Source organism: Larimichthys crocea, chromosome XXII, assembly GCF_000972845.2.
Source record: "Larimichthys crocea isolate SSNF chromosome XXII, L_crocea_2.0, whole genome shotgun sequence".
NCBI classification, from domain to species: Eukaryota; Metazoa; Chordata; class Actinopteri; family Sciaenidae; genus Larimichthys; species Larimichthys crocea.
Window position 1 is genome coordinate 18338819 of NC_040032.1, and position 18744 is coordinate 18357562.

At 43.9% G+C, this 18744-nt stretch overlaps 1 protein-coding gene across 10 annotated transcripts in view; it reads right to left on the reverse strand.

Moving 5' to 3' along the window:
* Positions 1-18744, reverse strand: part of ehbp1l1b (EH domain binding protein 1-like 1b) — a 40063-nt gene that overhangs the window by 17381 nt on the left and 3938 nt on the right. For 5 of the 10 annotated variants that reach the window (XR_002042492.2, XR_002042491.2, XM_019267632.2 and 2 more), the window contains exons 2-12: positions 12542-12599; positions 12369-12464; positions 10490-10543; positions 9910-10088; positions 9585-9703; positions 9377-9454; positions 7937-8647; positions 6510-6575; positions 6278-6415; positions 5892-6128; positions 5568-5733 (exon numbers count right to left, since the gene is read on the reverse strand). Coding sequence is in view for 8 of the 10 variants with exons in the window: in XM_019267632.2 (XP_019123177.1) it covers positions 5568-5733; positions 5892-6128; positions 6278-6415; positions 6510-6575; positions 7937-8647; positions 9377-9454; positions 9585-9703; positions 9910-10088; positions 10490-10543; positions 12369-12464; positions 12542-12599 (1902 nt within the window). In the remaining 2 variants the exon portion in view is untranslated. The remainder of the gene's footprint in view (positions 1-5567; positions 5734-5891; positions 6129-6277; positions 6416-6509; positions 6576-7936; positions 8648-9376; positions 9455-9584; positions 9704-9909; positions 10089-10489; positions 10544-12368; positions 12465-12541; positions 12600-18744) is intronic. The other 5 variants (XM_019267630.2, XM_019267633.2, XM_027273791.1 and 2 more) reach the window with 5 other exon arrangements.

Consider the following 18744-nt stretch of genomic DNA (forward strand, 5'->3'; position numbering starts at 1 on the left):
TTGTGCATTCTTCTCCCGTCGCTTATCCCCATCAGAATGCAACTACGACGTAGGGAACCGTGAGCTGCTCGCTGTCAAGCTGGCCTTGGAGGAATGGCGTCACTGGCTGGAGGGGTCCACCGTCCCGTTCTTGGTTTGGACGGATCACAAGAACCTGGAGTATATCCGCTCTGCCAAACGTCTGAACCCGAGACAGTCCCGCTGGGCCCTATTCTTCACTAGATTCAATTTCACCCTGTCATACCGTCCAGGGTCACGTAACATCAAGCCAGACTCACTCTCCCGCCAGTTCCAGAAGGAGGACGCCCCTTCCCAGAATCCTGCACCCATTCTGCCCAGTCCCTGCGTCATAGGTGTCCTGACTTGGGAGATTGAGAAACAAGTGCGGGATGCTCTCCGTGACCAACCTGGCCCCAGTGCGTGTCCTGATGACCGTCTCTTTGTTCCTGAACACCTGAAATCTAAGGTCATACAATGGGGACACGACTCCCGTCTGGCTTGCCACCCTGGATCCACTCGCACCTGCCATCTGCTTTCCCAGCGATTCTGGTGGCCATCACTGAGGAGGGATGTGCGAGACTTTATCCGTGCCTGTCCAACTTGTAATCGACACAAATCTTCTAACCAGCCGCCTGCCGGATTACTCCAACCTCTGCCCGTACCAACACGGCCCTGGTCCCACATTTCCATGGATTTTGTCACAGGTCTGCCCCAGTCTAAAGGCATGACTGTAATCCTCACCATCGTGGACCGTTTTAGCAAGATGGCACACTTTGTTCCCCTTCCAAAGCTGCCATCTGCCAAGGAAACTGCCCAGGTGGTCTTGGAGCATGTGTTCAGAATACATGGACTACCCAGAGATGTTGTCTCGGACCGGGGCCCGCAGTTCACCTCCACTTTCTGGAAGGAATTCTGCCATCTGCTGGGGGCCACGGTCAGTCTAAGTTCTGGTTTCCACCCCCAGTCCAACGGCCAGTCAGAACGAGCAAATCAGGAGCTGGAGAAGGCACTCCGATGCATGGCGTCTCATAATCCTCCCACCTGGTCCCAGCAACTGTTATGGGTGGAATATGCCCACAATTCCTTGACCTGCTCTGCCACCGGTATGTCACCCTTCCAGTGTGTCTACGGCTACCAACCACCCCTATTCAACAGCCAGGAAGGAGAAGTCACTTGTCCATCTGCCCTTGCCTACTCCCGCCGATGCCGCCGCACCTGGGCCCAGGCCCGTGCCACACTCCTCAAGTCCATCTCCAGCTACACCACTGGCGCCAACCGTCACAGGACTCCTGCACCCGCTTACCGTGTTGGACAAAAGGTGTGGCTGTCGGCAAAGGATCTACCACTGCGGGTGGAATCACGAAAGTTGGCACCTCGCTTCCTCGGCCCATTCCCCATTCAGAGGGTAATCAGCCCAACTGCTGTTCAGCTCCTTCTGCCCAGGTCCATGAGGGTCCATCCCACGTTCCATGTCTCGAAGATCAAACCGGTTCATGAGAGCCCGCTGGTTCCAGCTACACCCCCCCCGCCTCCTCCACGCCTCATTGATGGTGGTCCAGTCTACACCGTCCGGCGTCTGCTCCGATCCAGACGTAGAGGTAGGGGCATCCAATACCTTGTCGACTGGGAAGGGTATGGTCCTGAGGAGAGAACCTGGGTGCCTGCCAGCCGGATTTTGGATCGGACCCTCATCGCTGGCTTCCACCGGCAGCATCCAGACCAGCCAGCCATTCGTCGGGGTCGTCCTAAAGGACCCCGTCGTTCCACCCACCCAGTTTCTGACCCTGCACCTGGCCTGGCCCCTGTCCCGGGACCCGCCCTGACCCCTGCTGGGGGCTCTCCGGCCTCCTCTGAGGATGAGGCCGTGGACTCTGACTGCTCTGAGGAGTTCTGACCCTCCGCCGGCTCCCCCTCCGCCCTCCCAGTCTTGGCGGTGTTTCTTGGGACTTCTGGGGCCGTCCCTTGAGGGGGGGGTTCTGTCGTGAGCTCCCTCTCCCTCTGCCTGGTAGGAGCACTAATTATCTGCCACTCTGCTGATTACTCTCACCTGTCTCTGCTGCCACTCCCTCGTTAACCAGCCAGCTGCTCCTCATTTCCTGCTAACCATGCCTTGTATAAAGAGCCCTGTTTCCCAGCACACATTGTCAGATCGTCTGCTAAGCCAACGCCTTTCCTGCCTGCTACCTGCTACTACTCTGACTCCTACCTGTGATCCCGGACCTGCCCGACCACCCTCTGCTCTACAACCCCGGTAACTTGACCTGCCTTCTGCCTTTTTGACCACGATTTCTGCCTTGCCCTTGACGGTACTACTGCCCTGGAGGTTTTGCCCTGCCCCCCAATAAACTGTTGAAACGTATTGCTCGTGTGGTCCTCGTCTGTCCAGATCCCTGACACAACCAGGATCGCATTTTTTTTAATTAGAAGCAGCTAGGAAATGTGTCATGTATTAAGAGCTGGAAGCATTTTAATAATTCATAAAACCTGAATAATTGGCAATTAGGTTTTTCTTTTGACTATTCTCTATTAATCAGCTTTTAATGGTAAATGTTATATTTATTACTTATTGACCTGGAGCATACATGCACAACAGCAGCACAGTAGCAAAGGGTGCAGCTGGTATCAATACTCTGGGGGTCAATCTGCTCACCTCTACCACAAACATAATTAATACAGTCAGAATCAAATCATCACCACACAAGAACAGAGAAATAATCAAAACAGAAATGCTGAATCAGCTCAACTTTAGTACAGAAACACAGAACAATAAAAGTGATTCAAATGGACTACTCCTGAGCACAGAACTGATTTCATTATTTTTGAGTTGCTGATTAAGAAAGCAGGTGGCAGTCATTTGAAGTATAAAAACAAAAGAAATCAGCCACAGAGAAGTGATTTCTTTTCATGTCTGGGCTGTGAACTCACCGCTGACTGGAGTTTATGGAGGCACTGGCTTTGTTCGGAGGAGGGAGGCAGGAAGCAGGAAGTGGAGCTGAGGCTGAGTGTGCGGAGCCGGGTAGAGGTGTGTCAGTGTGTGTGTGTGAAGCCAGAGTTCTCATTTTCTGCTTGTCCTCATCGGACCTGTTGGCCTCCAGACTACAGACCGGAGCTGCTCGATGCTCCTTCCTCCTCTTGTCTTCCTCCTCTTCCTTCTCTTGCACAAGCAGTTTTTTCTGTTCCCCCTCTTTCTTTTTCCTGTCTTTTTCCTCCTTCATTCTCCTTTCTGCTTTCTCTTTCTCCTCTCTATACCTCTTTTCTTCCTCCCTTTTCTTACTCTCTGCCTCCTGCCTTTTCTCCTTTTCTTCTTCCTCCCGCTTCACCCTCTCCTTTTCTTTCTGCTCCTTCAAGAGTCTCTCCTCCTTCTCCTCCCTCTCCTTCTTCTCTTTGAGTACTCTCTCATTTTCTTCCTCTTTTTTCTTTCGTCTCTCCTTCGCCTCTTTGACTCTCTTCTCCTCCTCTCCCCTCCTCTGCCTCTCCTCCACCTCCTTTTTCTTTCTCTCTTCCTCTTTCCTCATCTCCTCCATCACCTGAAGATGTTTTCTTTGCTCCTCCCTTTTTCTTCTCTCCTCTTCTTCTTTGATTTTATGTTGCTCCTTCTCTTTTTCCTCCTTCAAGTGTTTCTCCACTGTCTTCTTCCTCTCTTCCTCTTCCAGGAGCCTCTTTTTCTCTTCCTCTCTCCTCCTTCTTTGCTCCCCAAACACTCTCCTCTCCTCCATCTTTTTCTGCTCATCCTCTTTCATTTTCCTCAAGAACTTCTCTCTCTCAAGTCTCCTCTCCTCCTCCCTCCTAAGTTTTTCCTTTTCCTCCTCCACCTCCAGGAGTCTTCTCTGCTGCTCTCTTTTCATCCTCTCCTCCTCATCCCGCTTCCTCTTCTCCTCCTCTTCCCTCAGTTTCTCCTGTTTGTCTCTCCTCTCCCTCAAGAGTCTCTCCTCCTCGTGCTTCCGCCTTTCCTTCTCCTTCGTGACCTCTTCCTCCTCCTGTAAGAATCTCTTCTTTTCCTCTTCTAAAAGCTTCTTCTTCTCTTCCTCGTGTCTTCTCATCTCCTCTTCTTGTTCCTGCTTCAAGAACATCACTTTTTGCCCTTCCTTCTTTCTCTTCCTTTCCACCTCCTGTTTCTCCTGCTCTGCCTTCAACATCACCTCCTTCTCAGTCGCTGCTCCCTCTAACTGCTCTGTCAGCTTTTCTCCAGAGGCCGTTTCACTGGTTTTGTGTTCAAGACTGTACAAAAATATGAAATAAACGAGATAAACAATATTTCTTATTCCTGATTTTCTACGTGTGTGTGTGTGTGTGTGTGTGTGTGTGCGTTTTACCATTCATCAATTCACTGTAGTTCATTTTGCAAGCTTAATTTTCAAGTTCTGGGTCTTGTGAATATAAATACTCACCGTGGAGGACACCTTTTGATAGTATCCCTCTTAGAGTCCTCTTCTTCCAGAAACAAGCCCCCTGATTCCTGACTCTGGTTAAATGACTCAAAGATGATGTCGTCAAAGTCAGGCTCGGGCTCAGGCCGTGCCAGTGGCAGCTTTTCTGTCTTAAAGGTGCTAATAATACTCGGCATCTCCTGGTTTGGCTTTTGCAAATCATTATCCCTGTGAACATTTGGCTGTTTGGGAGTGATAAACGCTGCCACAACGGTAGTGGACGGCTGCTGAGGGGTGGAGCTCTCACAGCTGGAGAAAGGCCATGGAGGGGGTGGGGCTATAATCAACTCTGAACATGACGGGGCAGGACTGGGGACAGAAATATTGGAGGTCAGGCTCGAGAGGTGAAAGGATGAGATTTCACGGTGAACGTGCAGGAGGTGATTAGGGGGAAAACCGGCAGGCCACAGCGCAGACCACAGACCTGATAATGATTTGACTGTGTGTACTGTAAGGTCAGTGCAACATAAAGTAGGGTGCAACACAGTGCAACTGTTAGCACAGGTTAGCATCAAGGAGCAAAAACCAAAAAAACAAGGCAGCCATGAGGCTATGGATCAACAAGTCTTTCAACAAACACGGATAAAGTGTCACTCAACCACACGTGTGCGTCAGCAAGCTGAAACAGGTTTGCCTCAGCTTGGGACCATGATGAGTTTGATGAGGTGCTGAGCCTGATGTCAGAAACTCTCTAGTTAACACGTATATCTTGTTTGTTTGGTTATGGTCATGTTATGTTGGTTAGGGACTATTTCATGGCTGGAACTTTGTATAGCATAAACAAACAAGACATATTGTATTAATTATGCTGGTTGTTGATGTTGTTACCTTTGTGTGCCAGGCTAGAGATTGTCTTGTTTCCTGTATTTTCTTTACTAAACTAAACTAACCATCTCATGACTGTAACTTCATATTTAACAGATGGGCTTTACACAATCATCCAACATCAAAGAAGAATCTGAGCCTTCTATCATTTTAAAGAGATGTTTCTCCCACGCTCCGCTGTCTTCAAGACACTGCTGCTTCAGATCTCTGGTCTGCTGACACTTTTTGTCTTCACACAGCCAAACATATCACTAAGGATCCAAACCAAGCAATTTCTTTTTTAAATACTTATGTGATGTAAAGCCATAACCTCACCTGATCCTTGCTGGTTCGGCTTTGTTTTCTGTGACCGCCACCTTTGAATCCTGGGCTGTTTTGAGTGGTAGGTTGGATATTCCGATGTTCGCCACTGCCTGGTTATTCTGGCTCAGAGGGCTTTGAGTTGATTCCTTATCAGCTTGAGTGAAGGGAAAGGTTGAGCCTGTTAAGAGAAAAAGCAAGGTCAGACAATGAAACACTGAGTGATCTTTGCAAATGAACGAACGTGTGGTTATTTTATGGCTTTCATGCATGTCAAAAAGTATCAGGTGGCTAAAATAAACACTGACAGGAGATGATTTGACTGGCTCTCTGGTGTACCTGACTGACAGGAGCTGATCTGAGCAGGAGGAGCAGAAGGAGAGACAGTGGGCTGAGGGTGAAGAGAGGAGAATAAAACAGAGGTGGAAAGAGAAGAGGAATGAGGGGGAGAGGAACGTGGAAGGGAGGCAGCAAGGGCAGGAGCCATGGGGTCACAGAGAGCATCAAGGTCAGGACTACTCAGCAGAGGTACAGGGGTAATGTCAGCACCGCAGGTCAACCACGCCCCCTGGGCACCTGAGGAAAGTAGAGATGGAGGAAAGTAAAGATGAGGAGACATGAGAGATGAAGCAGACAAGAATGATGAGTGAAATGATGGTGGGAGAAGAGAATGAAACACAAAGAGAAGGATAGGCAGGTAAGATTTACTGTCCTTTTGACGTTACCTGACTCTGCAATAGAGGGCTGAGATTTAGGGAGAGGAGGTGTTGATGCAAGAGGAGGGGCATCAGCAGAAAAAGGAGAGGGTGAGGAGGGACGTGCGATTGACTTGACGATGTGAGGTCTGAAAATGTGAGAACGGCCTAGAGAGGACAGACGAGGAAAAGATTTCAAAGATTTAAAAATTCTAGTAAAACTTCAGTAATAGACTGGCAGACAGTCAAAGCTGAGACAAACCAGAGGCTGAAGTAAGATCATCTGTAGTTTGAACCTCCAGTGGGCGCCGTTGATGTGAAACAGGAACTGAGGTGAGGAGAGGAGGGTAGAAAGAGGAGCGATGAACAAGCGAGGAACCAGTGTAAAGGGTGAAAGCTGATTTTGAATCATGCATTTTATTAACTGCGTTACTCCACAGAAGTCATATCTGCTACAGTCTCAACAATGACGAGGACCTTACAACTCCTTAGTTTGGCTCTATTTGTTTGCCTTGTGGTGTCAAAGTGCTACAATATTATTAAGAGTCTTAATGTTAAAGTCGGCATGTCGAATTGTCTTTGGGCAAGATACTGAACCCCAAATTACTCCTGACCCCTCAAAGCTCTTTTACACTACATATCTCATTCACACATTCATACACTCATTGGCATTAGCTGCCATGCAAGGTGCAAACTGCTCATCAGTTTGAGGAGTTAACCATTCATACACATTCACACACTGATGGCACAGCCTTCAGGAGCAATTTGGGGTTCAGAATCTTGCCCAAGGACACTTCAGCATGCAGACTGGAGGAGCCGGAGATCGAACTGCCGATCATTTGATTAGTGGACGACCCGCTCTACCTCCTGAGCCTCACAATGATCTCATAATGGTCAGAAAGTTGTGTGGAACACTTTTTGCATTCAGTGGTCACCATTTTGGCTACAAGTGCAAGGGGAGGGACCACTGGCATTGTGAAAGGTGGCTAATGAAGCTGCTGGAGCTGACGTGGTTGTGCTGATATACAAATGTAAGTTCTATGTGTTTTATATTTTTGTTTTGTCATATGTAATTCTGCTGGTTGCAATTGGCAGAAGAAGAAGGACTGATAAAATGCTGTGGTGGTCATTTCCAGTAAGCGCACAATGGCTGTACTCAAATTGAGACAACGCTATGACGACACACTCCGCGAGTAGGTACACAGTGTAGACAGTGTACTACAAAGTGCACTAACCAAGCGAATATCCAAAACACAGACACAGTGTTAGATTTATACTAAAATTAAGATTTAAGTACGTCAGGGCAATTTTAGCACAAATTTGTAAGAAGTTTAGGAATAACATGAATGTAACTGTGGATCAAAACAAACTTTTTGTCTCATATTGTGTATCAGCATGTGATGGTGTGTTACACAGAACAGATTAGTTTTAATGGGCCAGTCTACTCACCCCCATAACAGTGTGATCGGACATGTGACTATACTGTTTTTTATATCACATGAAAGTTAACAATCAGGTCAACATCTTCCTCACAACACACCATACCATATATACAGTACATTCTGTATGAGACTTTATAAATGGGCATGAAGCTAAATCATGTGGAACATGAGGTCAAACCTTTACACATAAAGAATCAGTTAGTGGAAAGCATGCGACATGCATGTCTGCCAGCCAGCTTAATGATACCTTTTCCTGAGCCTGGCTGAAAGATTCTGGGCAGAGAGGGAGGCTGAGAGAGACTCCTGGTGGTTGGAGGGTTAGTGGATGGAGGCTCAGAGGAAACTGTGGGGTTTGGGGGAGAGGAGCATACGGGTGGCAGAAGCTGGGAGGCAGTAGAGGTGATCTTATGGGTCAGAATAGTGGGTACCGTGATAGAAGACTTTTGTGGAGCTGTGGAGGATGATGTTATGATGCTCTGAGATGGTGACAATGCAGGGCAGAAAGGTTTGGGAGTTGGCACTTCAGAGGGGGTATTTGAGGAGGATTTAATTGTTAAAGAAGGCTCAACTGAAGCAAAAGGTAAAGTAGACACAGACTCAGATGGAGAATGAAGGGAAGAAGGTGTGATTATGGAAGGACTGGAAGATTCGTGGGATGGAGGATTTGCAGTAGACACATCAGAAAGAGGGAGGATAAAGGAGGCGCTCTGGACTGAGGAGGCAGCTGCTGTGATCTGGGAACTTGGAGGATTAGGTAACGATTCAAAAGGGGGAAGAGAATCAGGAGTTTTATGCTTAGATCTGGGTGAGGGCTGGGGGGAAGGCCTGGGGAAAGGTTGGATCTCTAAGTGTACAGGGGTGGTGGTCATGGGGTGGCGGCAGCGTCGGGGTGAGGGGTGAGGAGTGATGGGCAGAGGGGGGCGGCAGTGAACAGCAGGACTGGCATCATGTCCACCAGCTGGATGGATAGATGGAAGCATGGATGGATGGATGGGTCAGTGATAAGAGAGTGATCAGAGAAAAAAATGGTGGAAAAGACAGAAGAAAAAGATCAAATGAAAATGAAATGAAATAACATTGCACTTGTTTTTGTGGCACCAGACAAAATATGGAACTGTGATGAACTGTCCTGATCGTTTTACTCTACATGCATTCTGAATTAAGGGCTCAGTTTGCTGAATTTTACCTAACACTAACACAACACATTGTTTTGTCTCAGAATGACTGTATTGGCACATTATGATGAAAACTAGTGATGTCTGCATCCACCACTGGGGAAAAGTAGTTGGAGTTATGGTGCTTTGAGCAGATGTTATGATTGTTTTAATGTTTTTTATTCTTTTTCAATTTTATTTTTATCTATTTGTGTATTTTTCTTATCAATCACTACATTTCCGCGGTGTGGGATCAGTAAAGTCTAACGTAACTAATTATCTTATGCTGTTATGTGCCATGCTGCAGTATCATCACATGATTCTTAATAGCGTTTAGTGTCTAGATGAGAAATATACAGTATACAGTACAAATGGTACAAATGTGTGAAACACACATGATGCAAACTGAGCCTTCCAGTAACAGACAGACCAGACAGACAGGAAGAGAGGGGCTGCATGTTCAGACCTCCTTCTCTCTGGCAACAGAAACAAACAGCAGGAATGAGTGAAAAAAAAGAGCAAGAGGAAGCTACCTGAGGTGACGGCGGTTTGTTTCAGACTGGGTGGAGGAGGAGCAGGGCGATTTGGACGAACCAAAGTGTGTGGAACTACTGCAGCAGCCCAGAAAGAGTAGAACAGAAAAAAAGTGGCAGGAGAGGGAAGAAATGGAGGTAGAGGAGGAAGAAATAATTCAGAGTGAAGATCAGAGAGAAAAAGCTGCATTGTGTCATGTCTGCCAACCTGTAGCAGTGACAGACTTCTTGTCCTCTTCTTCATCACTCTCGTTGAAGTCATCCAGGTTGCCAATGTCTGCAGGTTTGACGCTCATCAGACTGGCCAGACTCTGCATGTCTTCATCACTGAGGAACAAAGACATAAGAACAAAGAGAATTTAAATTTGAAGTAATATTTAGTAAGTATTGTTGAAGTACCACTCTCTGAGAGAACATCACGATACTGGTGTCCTAGATCATAGACATCATAAAAACATGTTGTACCTGTACAAAAAGTGCCCTAACAACTGGTGCTGATGTAATAAACAGTAGCAGAGGAACAAATAACTTACGTGGCTTTCCCCTCCCGAACAAATACACATGACAGCGACAGCTTGAGCGTGGCTTCCACCACTTTGATAGACAACGGCTTCAGCTTCAATGTCAGGTCAGTCTGGGTCGGCGTGGGACTGGCAAACCGCTTCAGGTTGATGTCTGCTGATGCCAGCACCTTACGATGCCCCTTGTTCTCCTTTACAGGACCAACAGACACAACAATGACATCATTGTATTGTATTTTGAATGACTGGAGGAGGAAGAATTACATTTAGTAGTAACAGTAATACCACAAATCCTCCATTAAAGTAAAAATCATAATTTATAATTGTACAAATTTAAAGTACAGCACAAAAAGAATGTAAATAAAAGGTCAAAATTAAAAGTACTAAAAGGGCTAGTACTAATACTGATAGTTGTTGTTACTGTATCATGTTGAAGATACTGATCATATGTTTTAAACTCAAAATGAATATAAGGGAGAAAATATGTACAATATTTTGTGGAGTGGAAGTGCATGCCAGATTTAAGTAATTTGACTGAGAAAATAATTGATGGGTTCATTTGTTACTTAGGAAGAGTTCAAGAAGTACTTACACCTTCAATGACAAATGTCCAGTCTTTGTCCTCAAACTCATCAGCACTGACCTCCTGAAACACAACACGCAACAAACAATGAACATGCACCCATTACTCATGCATGTACGTACATGTGTGTTGCTATCATCTAGTTGTTGAACATATACTCTTTATAAGCTGTGTAAATGTGACATAACTATTCACAGTTACGGGCAAGTTAGAATCACCAAATAAGATCAGATTAGATTATACTATTTATCCCACAGGAGGGAAATTCACTCGTCACAGCAGCAAAAGATGTGTAACATACACTACAGAATAAAATAAAATGGGCAAACACGACGAACAGATAGAAAGTATCCTTCAGCCTATTCAACACACAAAAAAACAAACGGGCAAACAGTAGACAGATGTGCAAAACGAGTACTAAAAGTAAAGTGGCCATAATATAAATAATATTGCACATGGTAAGTAATTGGAATGGAAAATATAATACAGATAAAATAAATATAAAAGCTACGGTGAGTAGTGGTGGTAATTTGAACAGGAGACTACAACATGATCAGGTGGTGCAGGTGTTGTAGAGTCAGACAGCAGCAGGGATGAAGGACCTGTGGAACCTCTCCTTACACCGTGGGTGTAGCAGTCTGCTGCTGAAGGAGCTGCTCAGAGACCCCAAAGTGTCATGTAGGGGGTGAGAGGGGTTGTCCATGATGGATGTCAGCTTAGCTAAGATCCTCCTCTCACCCACCTCCTCTGTGGAGTCCAGAGGACAGTCCAAGACAGAGCTCGCTCTCCTGATCAGTCTATTGAGTCTGCTCCTGTCCCTGTCCATGCTGCCCCCTCTCTAGCAGACCACAGCATAAAAGAGGCTGAGGCCACCACAGAGTCATAAAAAGTCCTGAGGAGAGCCCTGCACACTCCAAAGGACCTCAGTCTCCTCAGCAGGTGGAGGCAACTCTGGCCCTTCTTGTAGAGAGCATGGCTGTTATCAGTCCAGTCAAGTTTATTATTGAGGTGAACACCCAGGAATTTGTAGCTCTCCACCACCTCTATGTCCGATCCTTGCTGGTGTTGAGCTAAAGCTGGGGGAGCTCACACCAGCTGACAAAGTCCCTGATGACCGTCCTGTACTCCAGATCGTCCCCCTCAGAAACAGTATGGTGTTGTGGGTGAAGTCCGAGGTGTAGAGGGTAAAGAGGAAGGGAGAGAGCACCGTACCCTGAGGGGCACCTGTGCGGCGGAGCACCACATCAGACACACAGTGATGGAGCTTCACAAACTGTGGTCTGTTGGTGAGGTAGTCTAAATCACCTATTAAGTGCATGTCTTTGGACTATGGGAGGAAGATCATGCATGCACACCACACAGAAAGGCCAAGCCGAGGTTCAAACCAGGAACCTTCTTGTTGTGAGGAGACAGTGCTAACCACTGCATCACTATTATTATTGGAAATAACTTTATAAATATATAAACTACACACAAAAAGTGAGGGAATTTGTGTTTGGTAGATTATTTCTTTGTTGTTTCTTGGCAAACCTTACACCACTGGAAAGCCTGATTATTTCTCTTTTAAACGGTGCCACATTTAACATACATTTGTGGGATGAGCAGCGGTGTTGAGTATGTGGGTTGAGCCCATGAAAAATATGGCAAATCTTTTCTGACAACACCAAACAGCTTTTCTTTGCTGTTGACTCTTGTTTTATGAATTGGATGATGAAGAAACAAGACATATTGGCAGTGTGTGACCAGGAGTAATGAATAGCAATTTTCCAAAATACATTCCCTTATTTTGTGTTTGGACAATGGTGCCATGAGATTCATGTTTCTTTTTATTTGTCGCCTGTCTGTCTGTGTATGAATGTGTCTAAACAGTATATTGTGGTTTTGGTACCTTGAACAGTGTAACAGAGATGTCGATGTTCTCTGGGACAGGCCACACCACCATGCCTCTGTAGGGGTTCTTGATTCCAGGCTGCCAACTGTGGAGCTGCACAACAAACAGAGTAAGACCTTGTGTGTGTGCTTCTGTGTGTGAGTGTGTTTGTGGTGTTTCAGTGACTTCACCTTAGAGCACATGCGTCGGTTCCTCCTGGTCCACACCACCCTCAGCTTGTCTGGCTGCCTACAGAAAGAGAGGAATGACACATCACTACATGAACTTCAAACTTCATGAAATAAAAAACAGACTGGACCAAGACAATTTAACAAAAATTTTGTAGAAAGTCAGTGACTTCCACTGCTGAATAATAATGCCTCGGAGTCAAGGCATGTGTGAGTGTGTGTGACTGTTTATGCAGATGGCTGTTGCACATAATTATGCTTGCCTATCTGTATGAATTGGTAAAGCTGTGGATGTGTGTACAACATGTGTGTAGTCACGCAGCTGTTTTTTGTAACTAGGCTACACAATGCCACACAATAGGTGTGTGTGTGTGTGTGTGTGTGTGTGTGTTTCCATTCTGCAGTCCTGTGCAGGACAGGAAGTGAAACTGGAAGCTGTGGAGTCATGTGACCTGAGTCAGTCTGAATGTAAGGTGTTCCTTCTGAAGACACCCCCTTCAAGAGAACACACACATATATAGAACACAAATAATGTACCAGTACATAATAATAACTCACAGAACTCTTCAAACTCACAGCCACCTACAAATATATGATGTTTACAATCATTCTAACACCTTTGGATGTTATTTATTAATAGAGGTATTTTATAGGTGTTGAATATTGTCTCAAGTCTCAGTGTATCTGTTGTCAAGTGTAAGAAAGAGAGCTGTGTGTGTACATGTGTTGATGTGGTATGTGTGTTAGGGGGTCAGAAGTAGCATCAGAAATAGCCTGACAGGCAGAGTGACGGTAATGAGTGGGAGAGACGAAGAAGAAAAGAGCTGCACAAAGACACAAAAACATCTTTTGTACGCAGTGAGCTCACGAACAATGAGCAACAGCAGAGTGCTGTATTTACGCTGGTGAACATTAACGTGTCATTACCGCACATGGTGGTTGATGTTTTGTTACATGACCGATAAACATTATCCCCACCCATGCTGAAATGTTTTACAGCGTTTAGTATAAAACATTTATTTGAACAATTATAGCCAGTGAACTCCCTCACTAAACCTGTCTTATGTTTTTGTCAAATGAAGTGTTCATAGTGTAAAAATAGTTCTGCTGCTAAATCTTCAAGCATCACTTTATCATTTTCAGACTGCTGCCATAAACAAACTGCAGGGCCTTTTTATCTGTGGCTCTTTTTGTTGTCTTTGTCCAACAGAGCTTCTCTAATGGAGAAGAAAATATTGCATTTTTCCAGTCATGCCATCATGTACAAATGTATCCTGTGCAGGTAGTGTACAGTAGGGTTTTAGAGTTTTTCCACCAAATATTATTCAGAATCAGAATGAGAACGGCTTTATTGGCCAGGTGTGTGTACACACAGAAGGAATTTGACTCCGGTTCACTGTACATATAGGAATAGACATAAGTACAGTTTAAAAGTCGAGGGACATGACAGGTAGGCGCAGACATAACATAAAAACATAAAACTAAACAAACAAAATTACTATATACATATTAAACTTACTATAAAGCTCTGTGAAGCTATTATCTCATACAAAGTCTAAACATGTGGCTCAGAAACAGGTCTGTGTGGGTAAAGAAAGCCAATGCTCTCAAATCATAGCACTAAATTAGAACAACCCCTAAACCCTCCACCCCACCCCACTCACACACACACACACACACACACACACACACATAACTTGTACACAAACATGTGACATGCGAGATATTTTCAGCCCCCATCATAGCAAAGGCTTCATTTCCTGCATCTGATGTTTGATGTGATCTTTAAGTGTCCTTAAGTTGCCTCCCTGTTTAAACAGCACACTGTAAAGGCTTATAGACTCCGACTATAAGCCTTTACACTATAGGTGGGTTATCTTCTCTGTGTCCAGACAACACATACTCTCTGCTGCTGATCACAGTCTCAAACTTTATTGACAAAAGCGTTCAGTCACTGCAGAAAACCAAAAAAACTAATCAGTGTTGCTTACAGTTCTGCTGACAAGCTGCTTTACTCGACATGTCAGAATCTGGACAGATAAGAAACTGACATGTGGACAAAAGTTTAAAGAACCTTGTTTGTAATTGAATACTGTGATTGACTGTCAGTAAATCAATAAAAAACACTGAAAAAAGATTTAGTGATGGTGATCATTCCAAGTTCTCCCTTTCAGCTTGATCCAAAAACCCTAAAACTGATCATTTGATTTATTGTTTCTGTTCAGTGTTGTGTCAGAGCTGAATAATGACCCGCACTGCATCACCAGGCCACCTCCCAAATGTTTTGTAAAACAGGAAATTGCACAAAAGGGAAGACCTACAGAGCCTGAGCTCTGTAAAGTCATTTGACTGCATCCCTGAAATTAAATAACAGTGAATCTGCTTTTGTTCCCATACTAATGAGTTATTACATTTCATTGTTGAATATAACCAAATCTTGCTCATAATGTCCCATGATCACTCTGATTGTCTGTGATAATAAAACAATAGCACATGACACATACAATACAGACTATTGTTTCCATATCAATGATTTCAAAAGGCTACTGTGGTAAAGATCAGTGATCGTGGACTGATAACTGATAACTGTATATAGACACACATATTGTCTTCCTTATATTTGTACTTAATGTTTATTATGCACTACAATACTGTACTTTTTACTCAGATACATGTATTTTAGACCTTTAGTTACTTTGAGCTTAATAAAACAAGGTATAATCAATAAATAAACTCTCATGTACTAAAATTATGGATAGAGATTAGACTTTATTGATTCCTTGGTGACATCTACCTGGTAGTATAGATTGTAATATAATAAGCTCTACCTTTACAAGCTGCGACATTATGATTCATCAATAACAATAACTAGTGACGAGTGCCTACGACACTCGTCAACTACTCACAGAGCTAGCAAGCTATTGTTCTTCTGCGTGTTTCATGGCATTATTATTAGTGACGAGTGCCTACGACACTCGTCAACTACTCCCAGAGCTAGCAAGCTATTGTTCTTCTGCGTGTTTCATGGCATTATTATTCGTTTCGAGTGCCTACGACACTCGTCAACTACTCCCAGAGCTAGCAAGCTCTGGGAGTAGTTGACGAGTGCCTACGGCCTCAAATGCCCCACTACAGACATGATTATCCCCTCAAATGTAGGAAAATTCGAGGTGATCGCAGTGATAACACTGTTGAAGCTGTCTCTTTTATAGTTTTGGCTCCATACAGGCCAACTGATCGAGTACTCCATCCCATCCAGCGCTCATTCACTGCCGATGTTAAAAAAGGAGGGCCATTTATTTTTTAAGGAAGGGCAGGACGTAACGTTCTCTCTCTTGCTTCTGATGGCACGTTTTTCATTATCGTACACAAAAAACTATGTAACAACGATCAGGAAGGGCATCGCGATGCCCCCAGTTATGTCGGGTTCAATGATTGGAAATAACGGTTTGTCCATAGAGCCCTCCTCTTCGGAGGCATGGTCTCAGGCATTTCCCTTCTCTTCTGTCAGGCAAATGTCACTGACACGTTAGCACAGTGCCATTTTAGCAGGTTATGTTCATTTGAACTTGTCTGTGTAAAAATGGCCGGACAGAGACAGCCAGAGCAGCTAGCACATTCGGATCGCAGCTGTTAAAGGACATGCTAACTGTAACATTAGTCTGTTCTCTCTCCTCCTCTCACCACACACAAAAACACACACACACACACACACACACACACCACACACACCACCCCACACACACACACAGTCTCTCTCTCTCTCCACACACAACCACACACACAAACACACCCACACACACAGACACAGTCTCTCTCTCTCTCTCTCTCTCTCTCTTTCTCACTCACACACCACCACACACACATACACACCCACACACACACAGTCTTCTCTTCTCTCTCTCTCTCTCTCTCTCTCTCTCTCACACACAAAACACCACACACACACAAAACACACAAACACACACGACGGCGACGGAGCCTCGCCGTTTCCCGATGCCGTGACTCTCATTAAATGGGTAAAAATGAGCTTCATCTTGTTGTTTTTTATTTTCAGTTAGCTCATACTTCAAGGCTGAAAGGGGGGTTTTTAATTTTTGGGGGGGGTGGTGTGTTTTTTCCAAGAATTTTCAGGGTTTGTGGGCTTTGGTGGGGGGGGCCCCCTGGTTGGGCCACAACACAAAATACAAACCCAACCCAAACCCAACGCCCTAATAAGAACACAAACATGTTTGAGAGTTCTGTAAGAGGATTTTTTCCGACAAATAAAAAGATCATTTTATTTGGTCATCATTTGTCTGTAGCTTATTTTGATTTTAAATAAATCGTGAAAAAATCGTATCGTGAACAAAAATGTGACTCGAATCGGTCCTGAGTTGAGTTGTCTCGTTACCTCCCTATTAGCCACTAAGAATATTAAATACATGATCATCTCCCCCTTCTTAAACATGTTAATGTTAACCTGCTAAAGCTAATTAGTATTAGCCACTAGGAATTAAATACCTGTTAATGTTAACATGCTAATGTTAAGTGCTAGCACGTCAGTGCTAGCCCATAATTTTTAGTCACTAAGAATACATGCTAATGTTAATATGGTAATATTAATTGTTAGCGCGCCAAAGACAGCAGAGCAGCTAGCGCGTTAGCACTAGCTGTAAAGACATGCTAACTGCTAAAATTACTGCAAATGGTAATTGCTAGCGCGTCAACACTAGCAATTAGCCTTAGCCACGAATAACCAAATAAATGCTACTTGCTAATATGCTAATGCTAACATGCTAATGTTAATTAGCACTAGCCACAAAGAATTAAATACATGCTAATTCTAACATGTTAATGTTAATTGTTAGCCGTCTGCGCTAGCAATGAGCATTAGCCAGGAAGAATTAAATACATGATCATTGCTAACATGTTAATGTTAACATGCTAATGTTAATTAACATTAGCCACTAGGAATTAAGTACATGATCATTGCTAACATGTTATTGTTAACATGCTAAAGCTAATTAGCATTAGCCACTAAAAATGAAATACATGATCATTGCTAACATGTTAATGTTAACCTGCTAAAGTTAATTAACATTAGCCACTAAGAATTAAATACATGATCATTGTTAACATGTTAATGGTAACATGCTAATGTTAATTGCTAGCACGTTAGTGCTAGCCACTCATTTTCAGTCACTAAAAATACATGCTAATGTTAAGTGCTAGCACGTCAGTGCTAGGCCATAATTTTTAGTCACTAAGAATACATGCTAATGTTAATATGGTAATATTAATTGTTAGTGCGCCAAAGACAGCAGAGCAGCTAGCGCGTTAGCACTAGCTGTAAAGACATGCTAACTGTTAACATTAGCAGCCAAAGCTAAAATTACTGCAAATGATAATTGCTAGCGCGTCAACACTAGCAATTACCCTTAGCCACGAATAACCAAATACATGCTACTTGCTAAAATGCTAACATGCTAATGTTAATTAGCACTAGCCACAAAGAATTAAATACATGCTAATTCTACCATGTTAATGTTAATTGTTAGCCATCTGCGCTAGCAATGAGCATTAGCCACGAAGAATTAAATACATGATCCTTGCTAACATGTTAATGTTAATTAACATTAGCCACTAGGAATTAAGTACATGCTCATGTTAACATGCTAAAGCTAACCTGCTAATGATAATTGCTAGCGCGTTGTCTGTCTAAAATGACAGACAATGACAGCAGAGCAGCTAGCGTGTTAACGTTTAGCATTAGCCATTAAGTATTAAATAAATGCTAATGTTAACATGCTAATGTTAACATGCTAATGCTAACCTGGTAATGTTAACCTGCTAATGCTTATTGATTACTATTAACCACTAAGAATTAAATACATGCTCATTGATAAAATGCTAATGCTAGCATGCTAATGTTAACTGCTAGCACGTTAATGCTAGCCACTCATTTTCAGTCAGTAAGAATACATGTTAATTGCTAGCACGTCAGAGACAGCAGAGCAGCTAGCTCATTAGTGCTAGCTGTAAAGACATGCTAACTGGTAACATTAGTGGCCAATGCTAAAATTAATGCAAATGCTAACATACTAATTAACGTTAGCCACTAAAAATTAAAGACATGGTAATTGTTAACATGCTAATGTCAATTGCTTGCGCGGCAGCGCTAGCTGCTCCTGTGTCTAAATAAACATGTTAAAAATGACTATTTG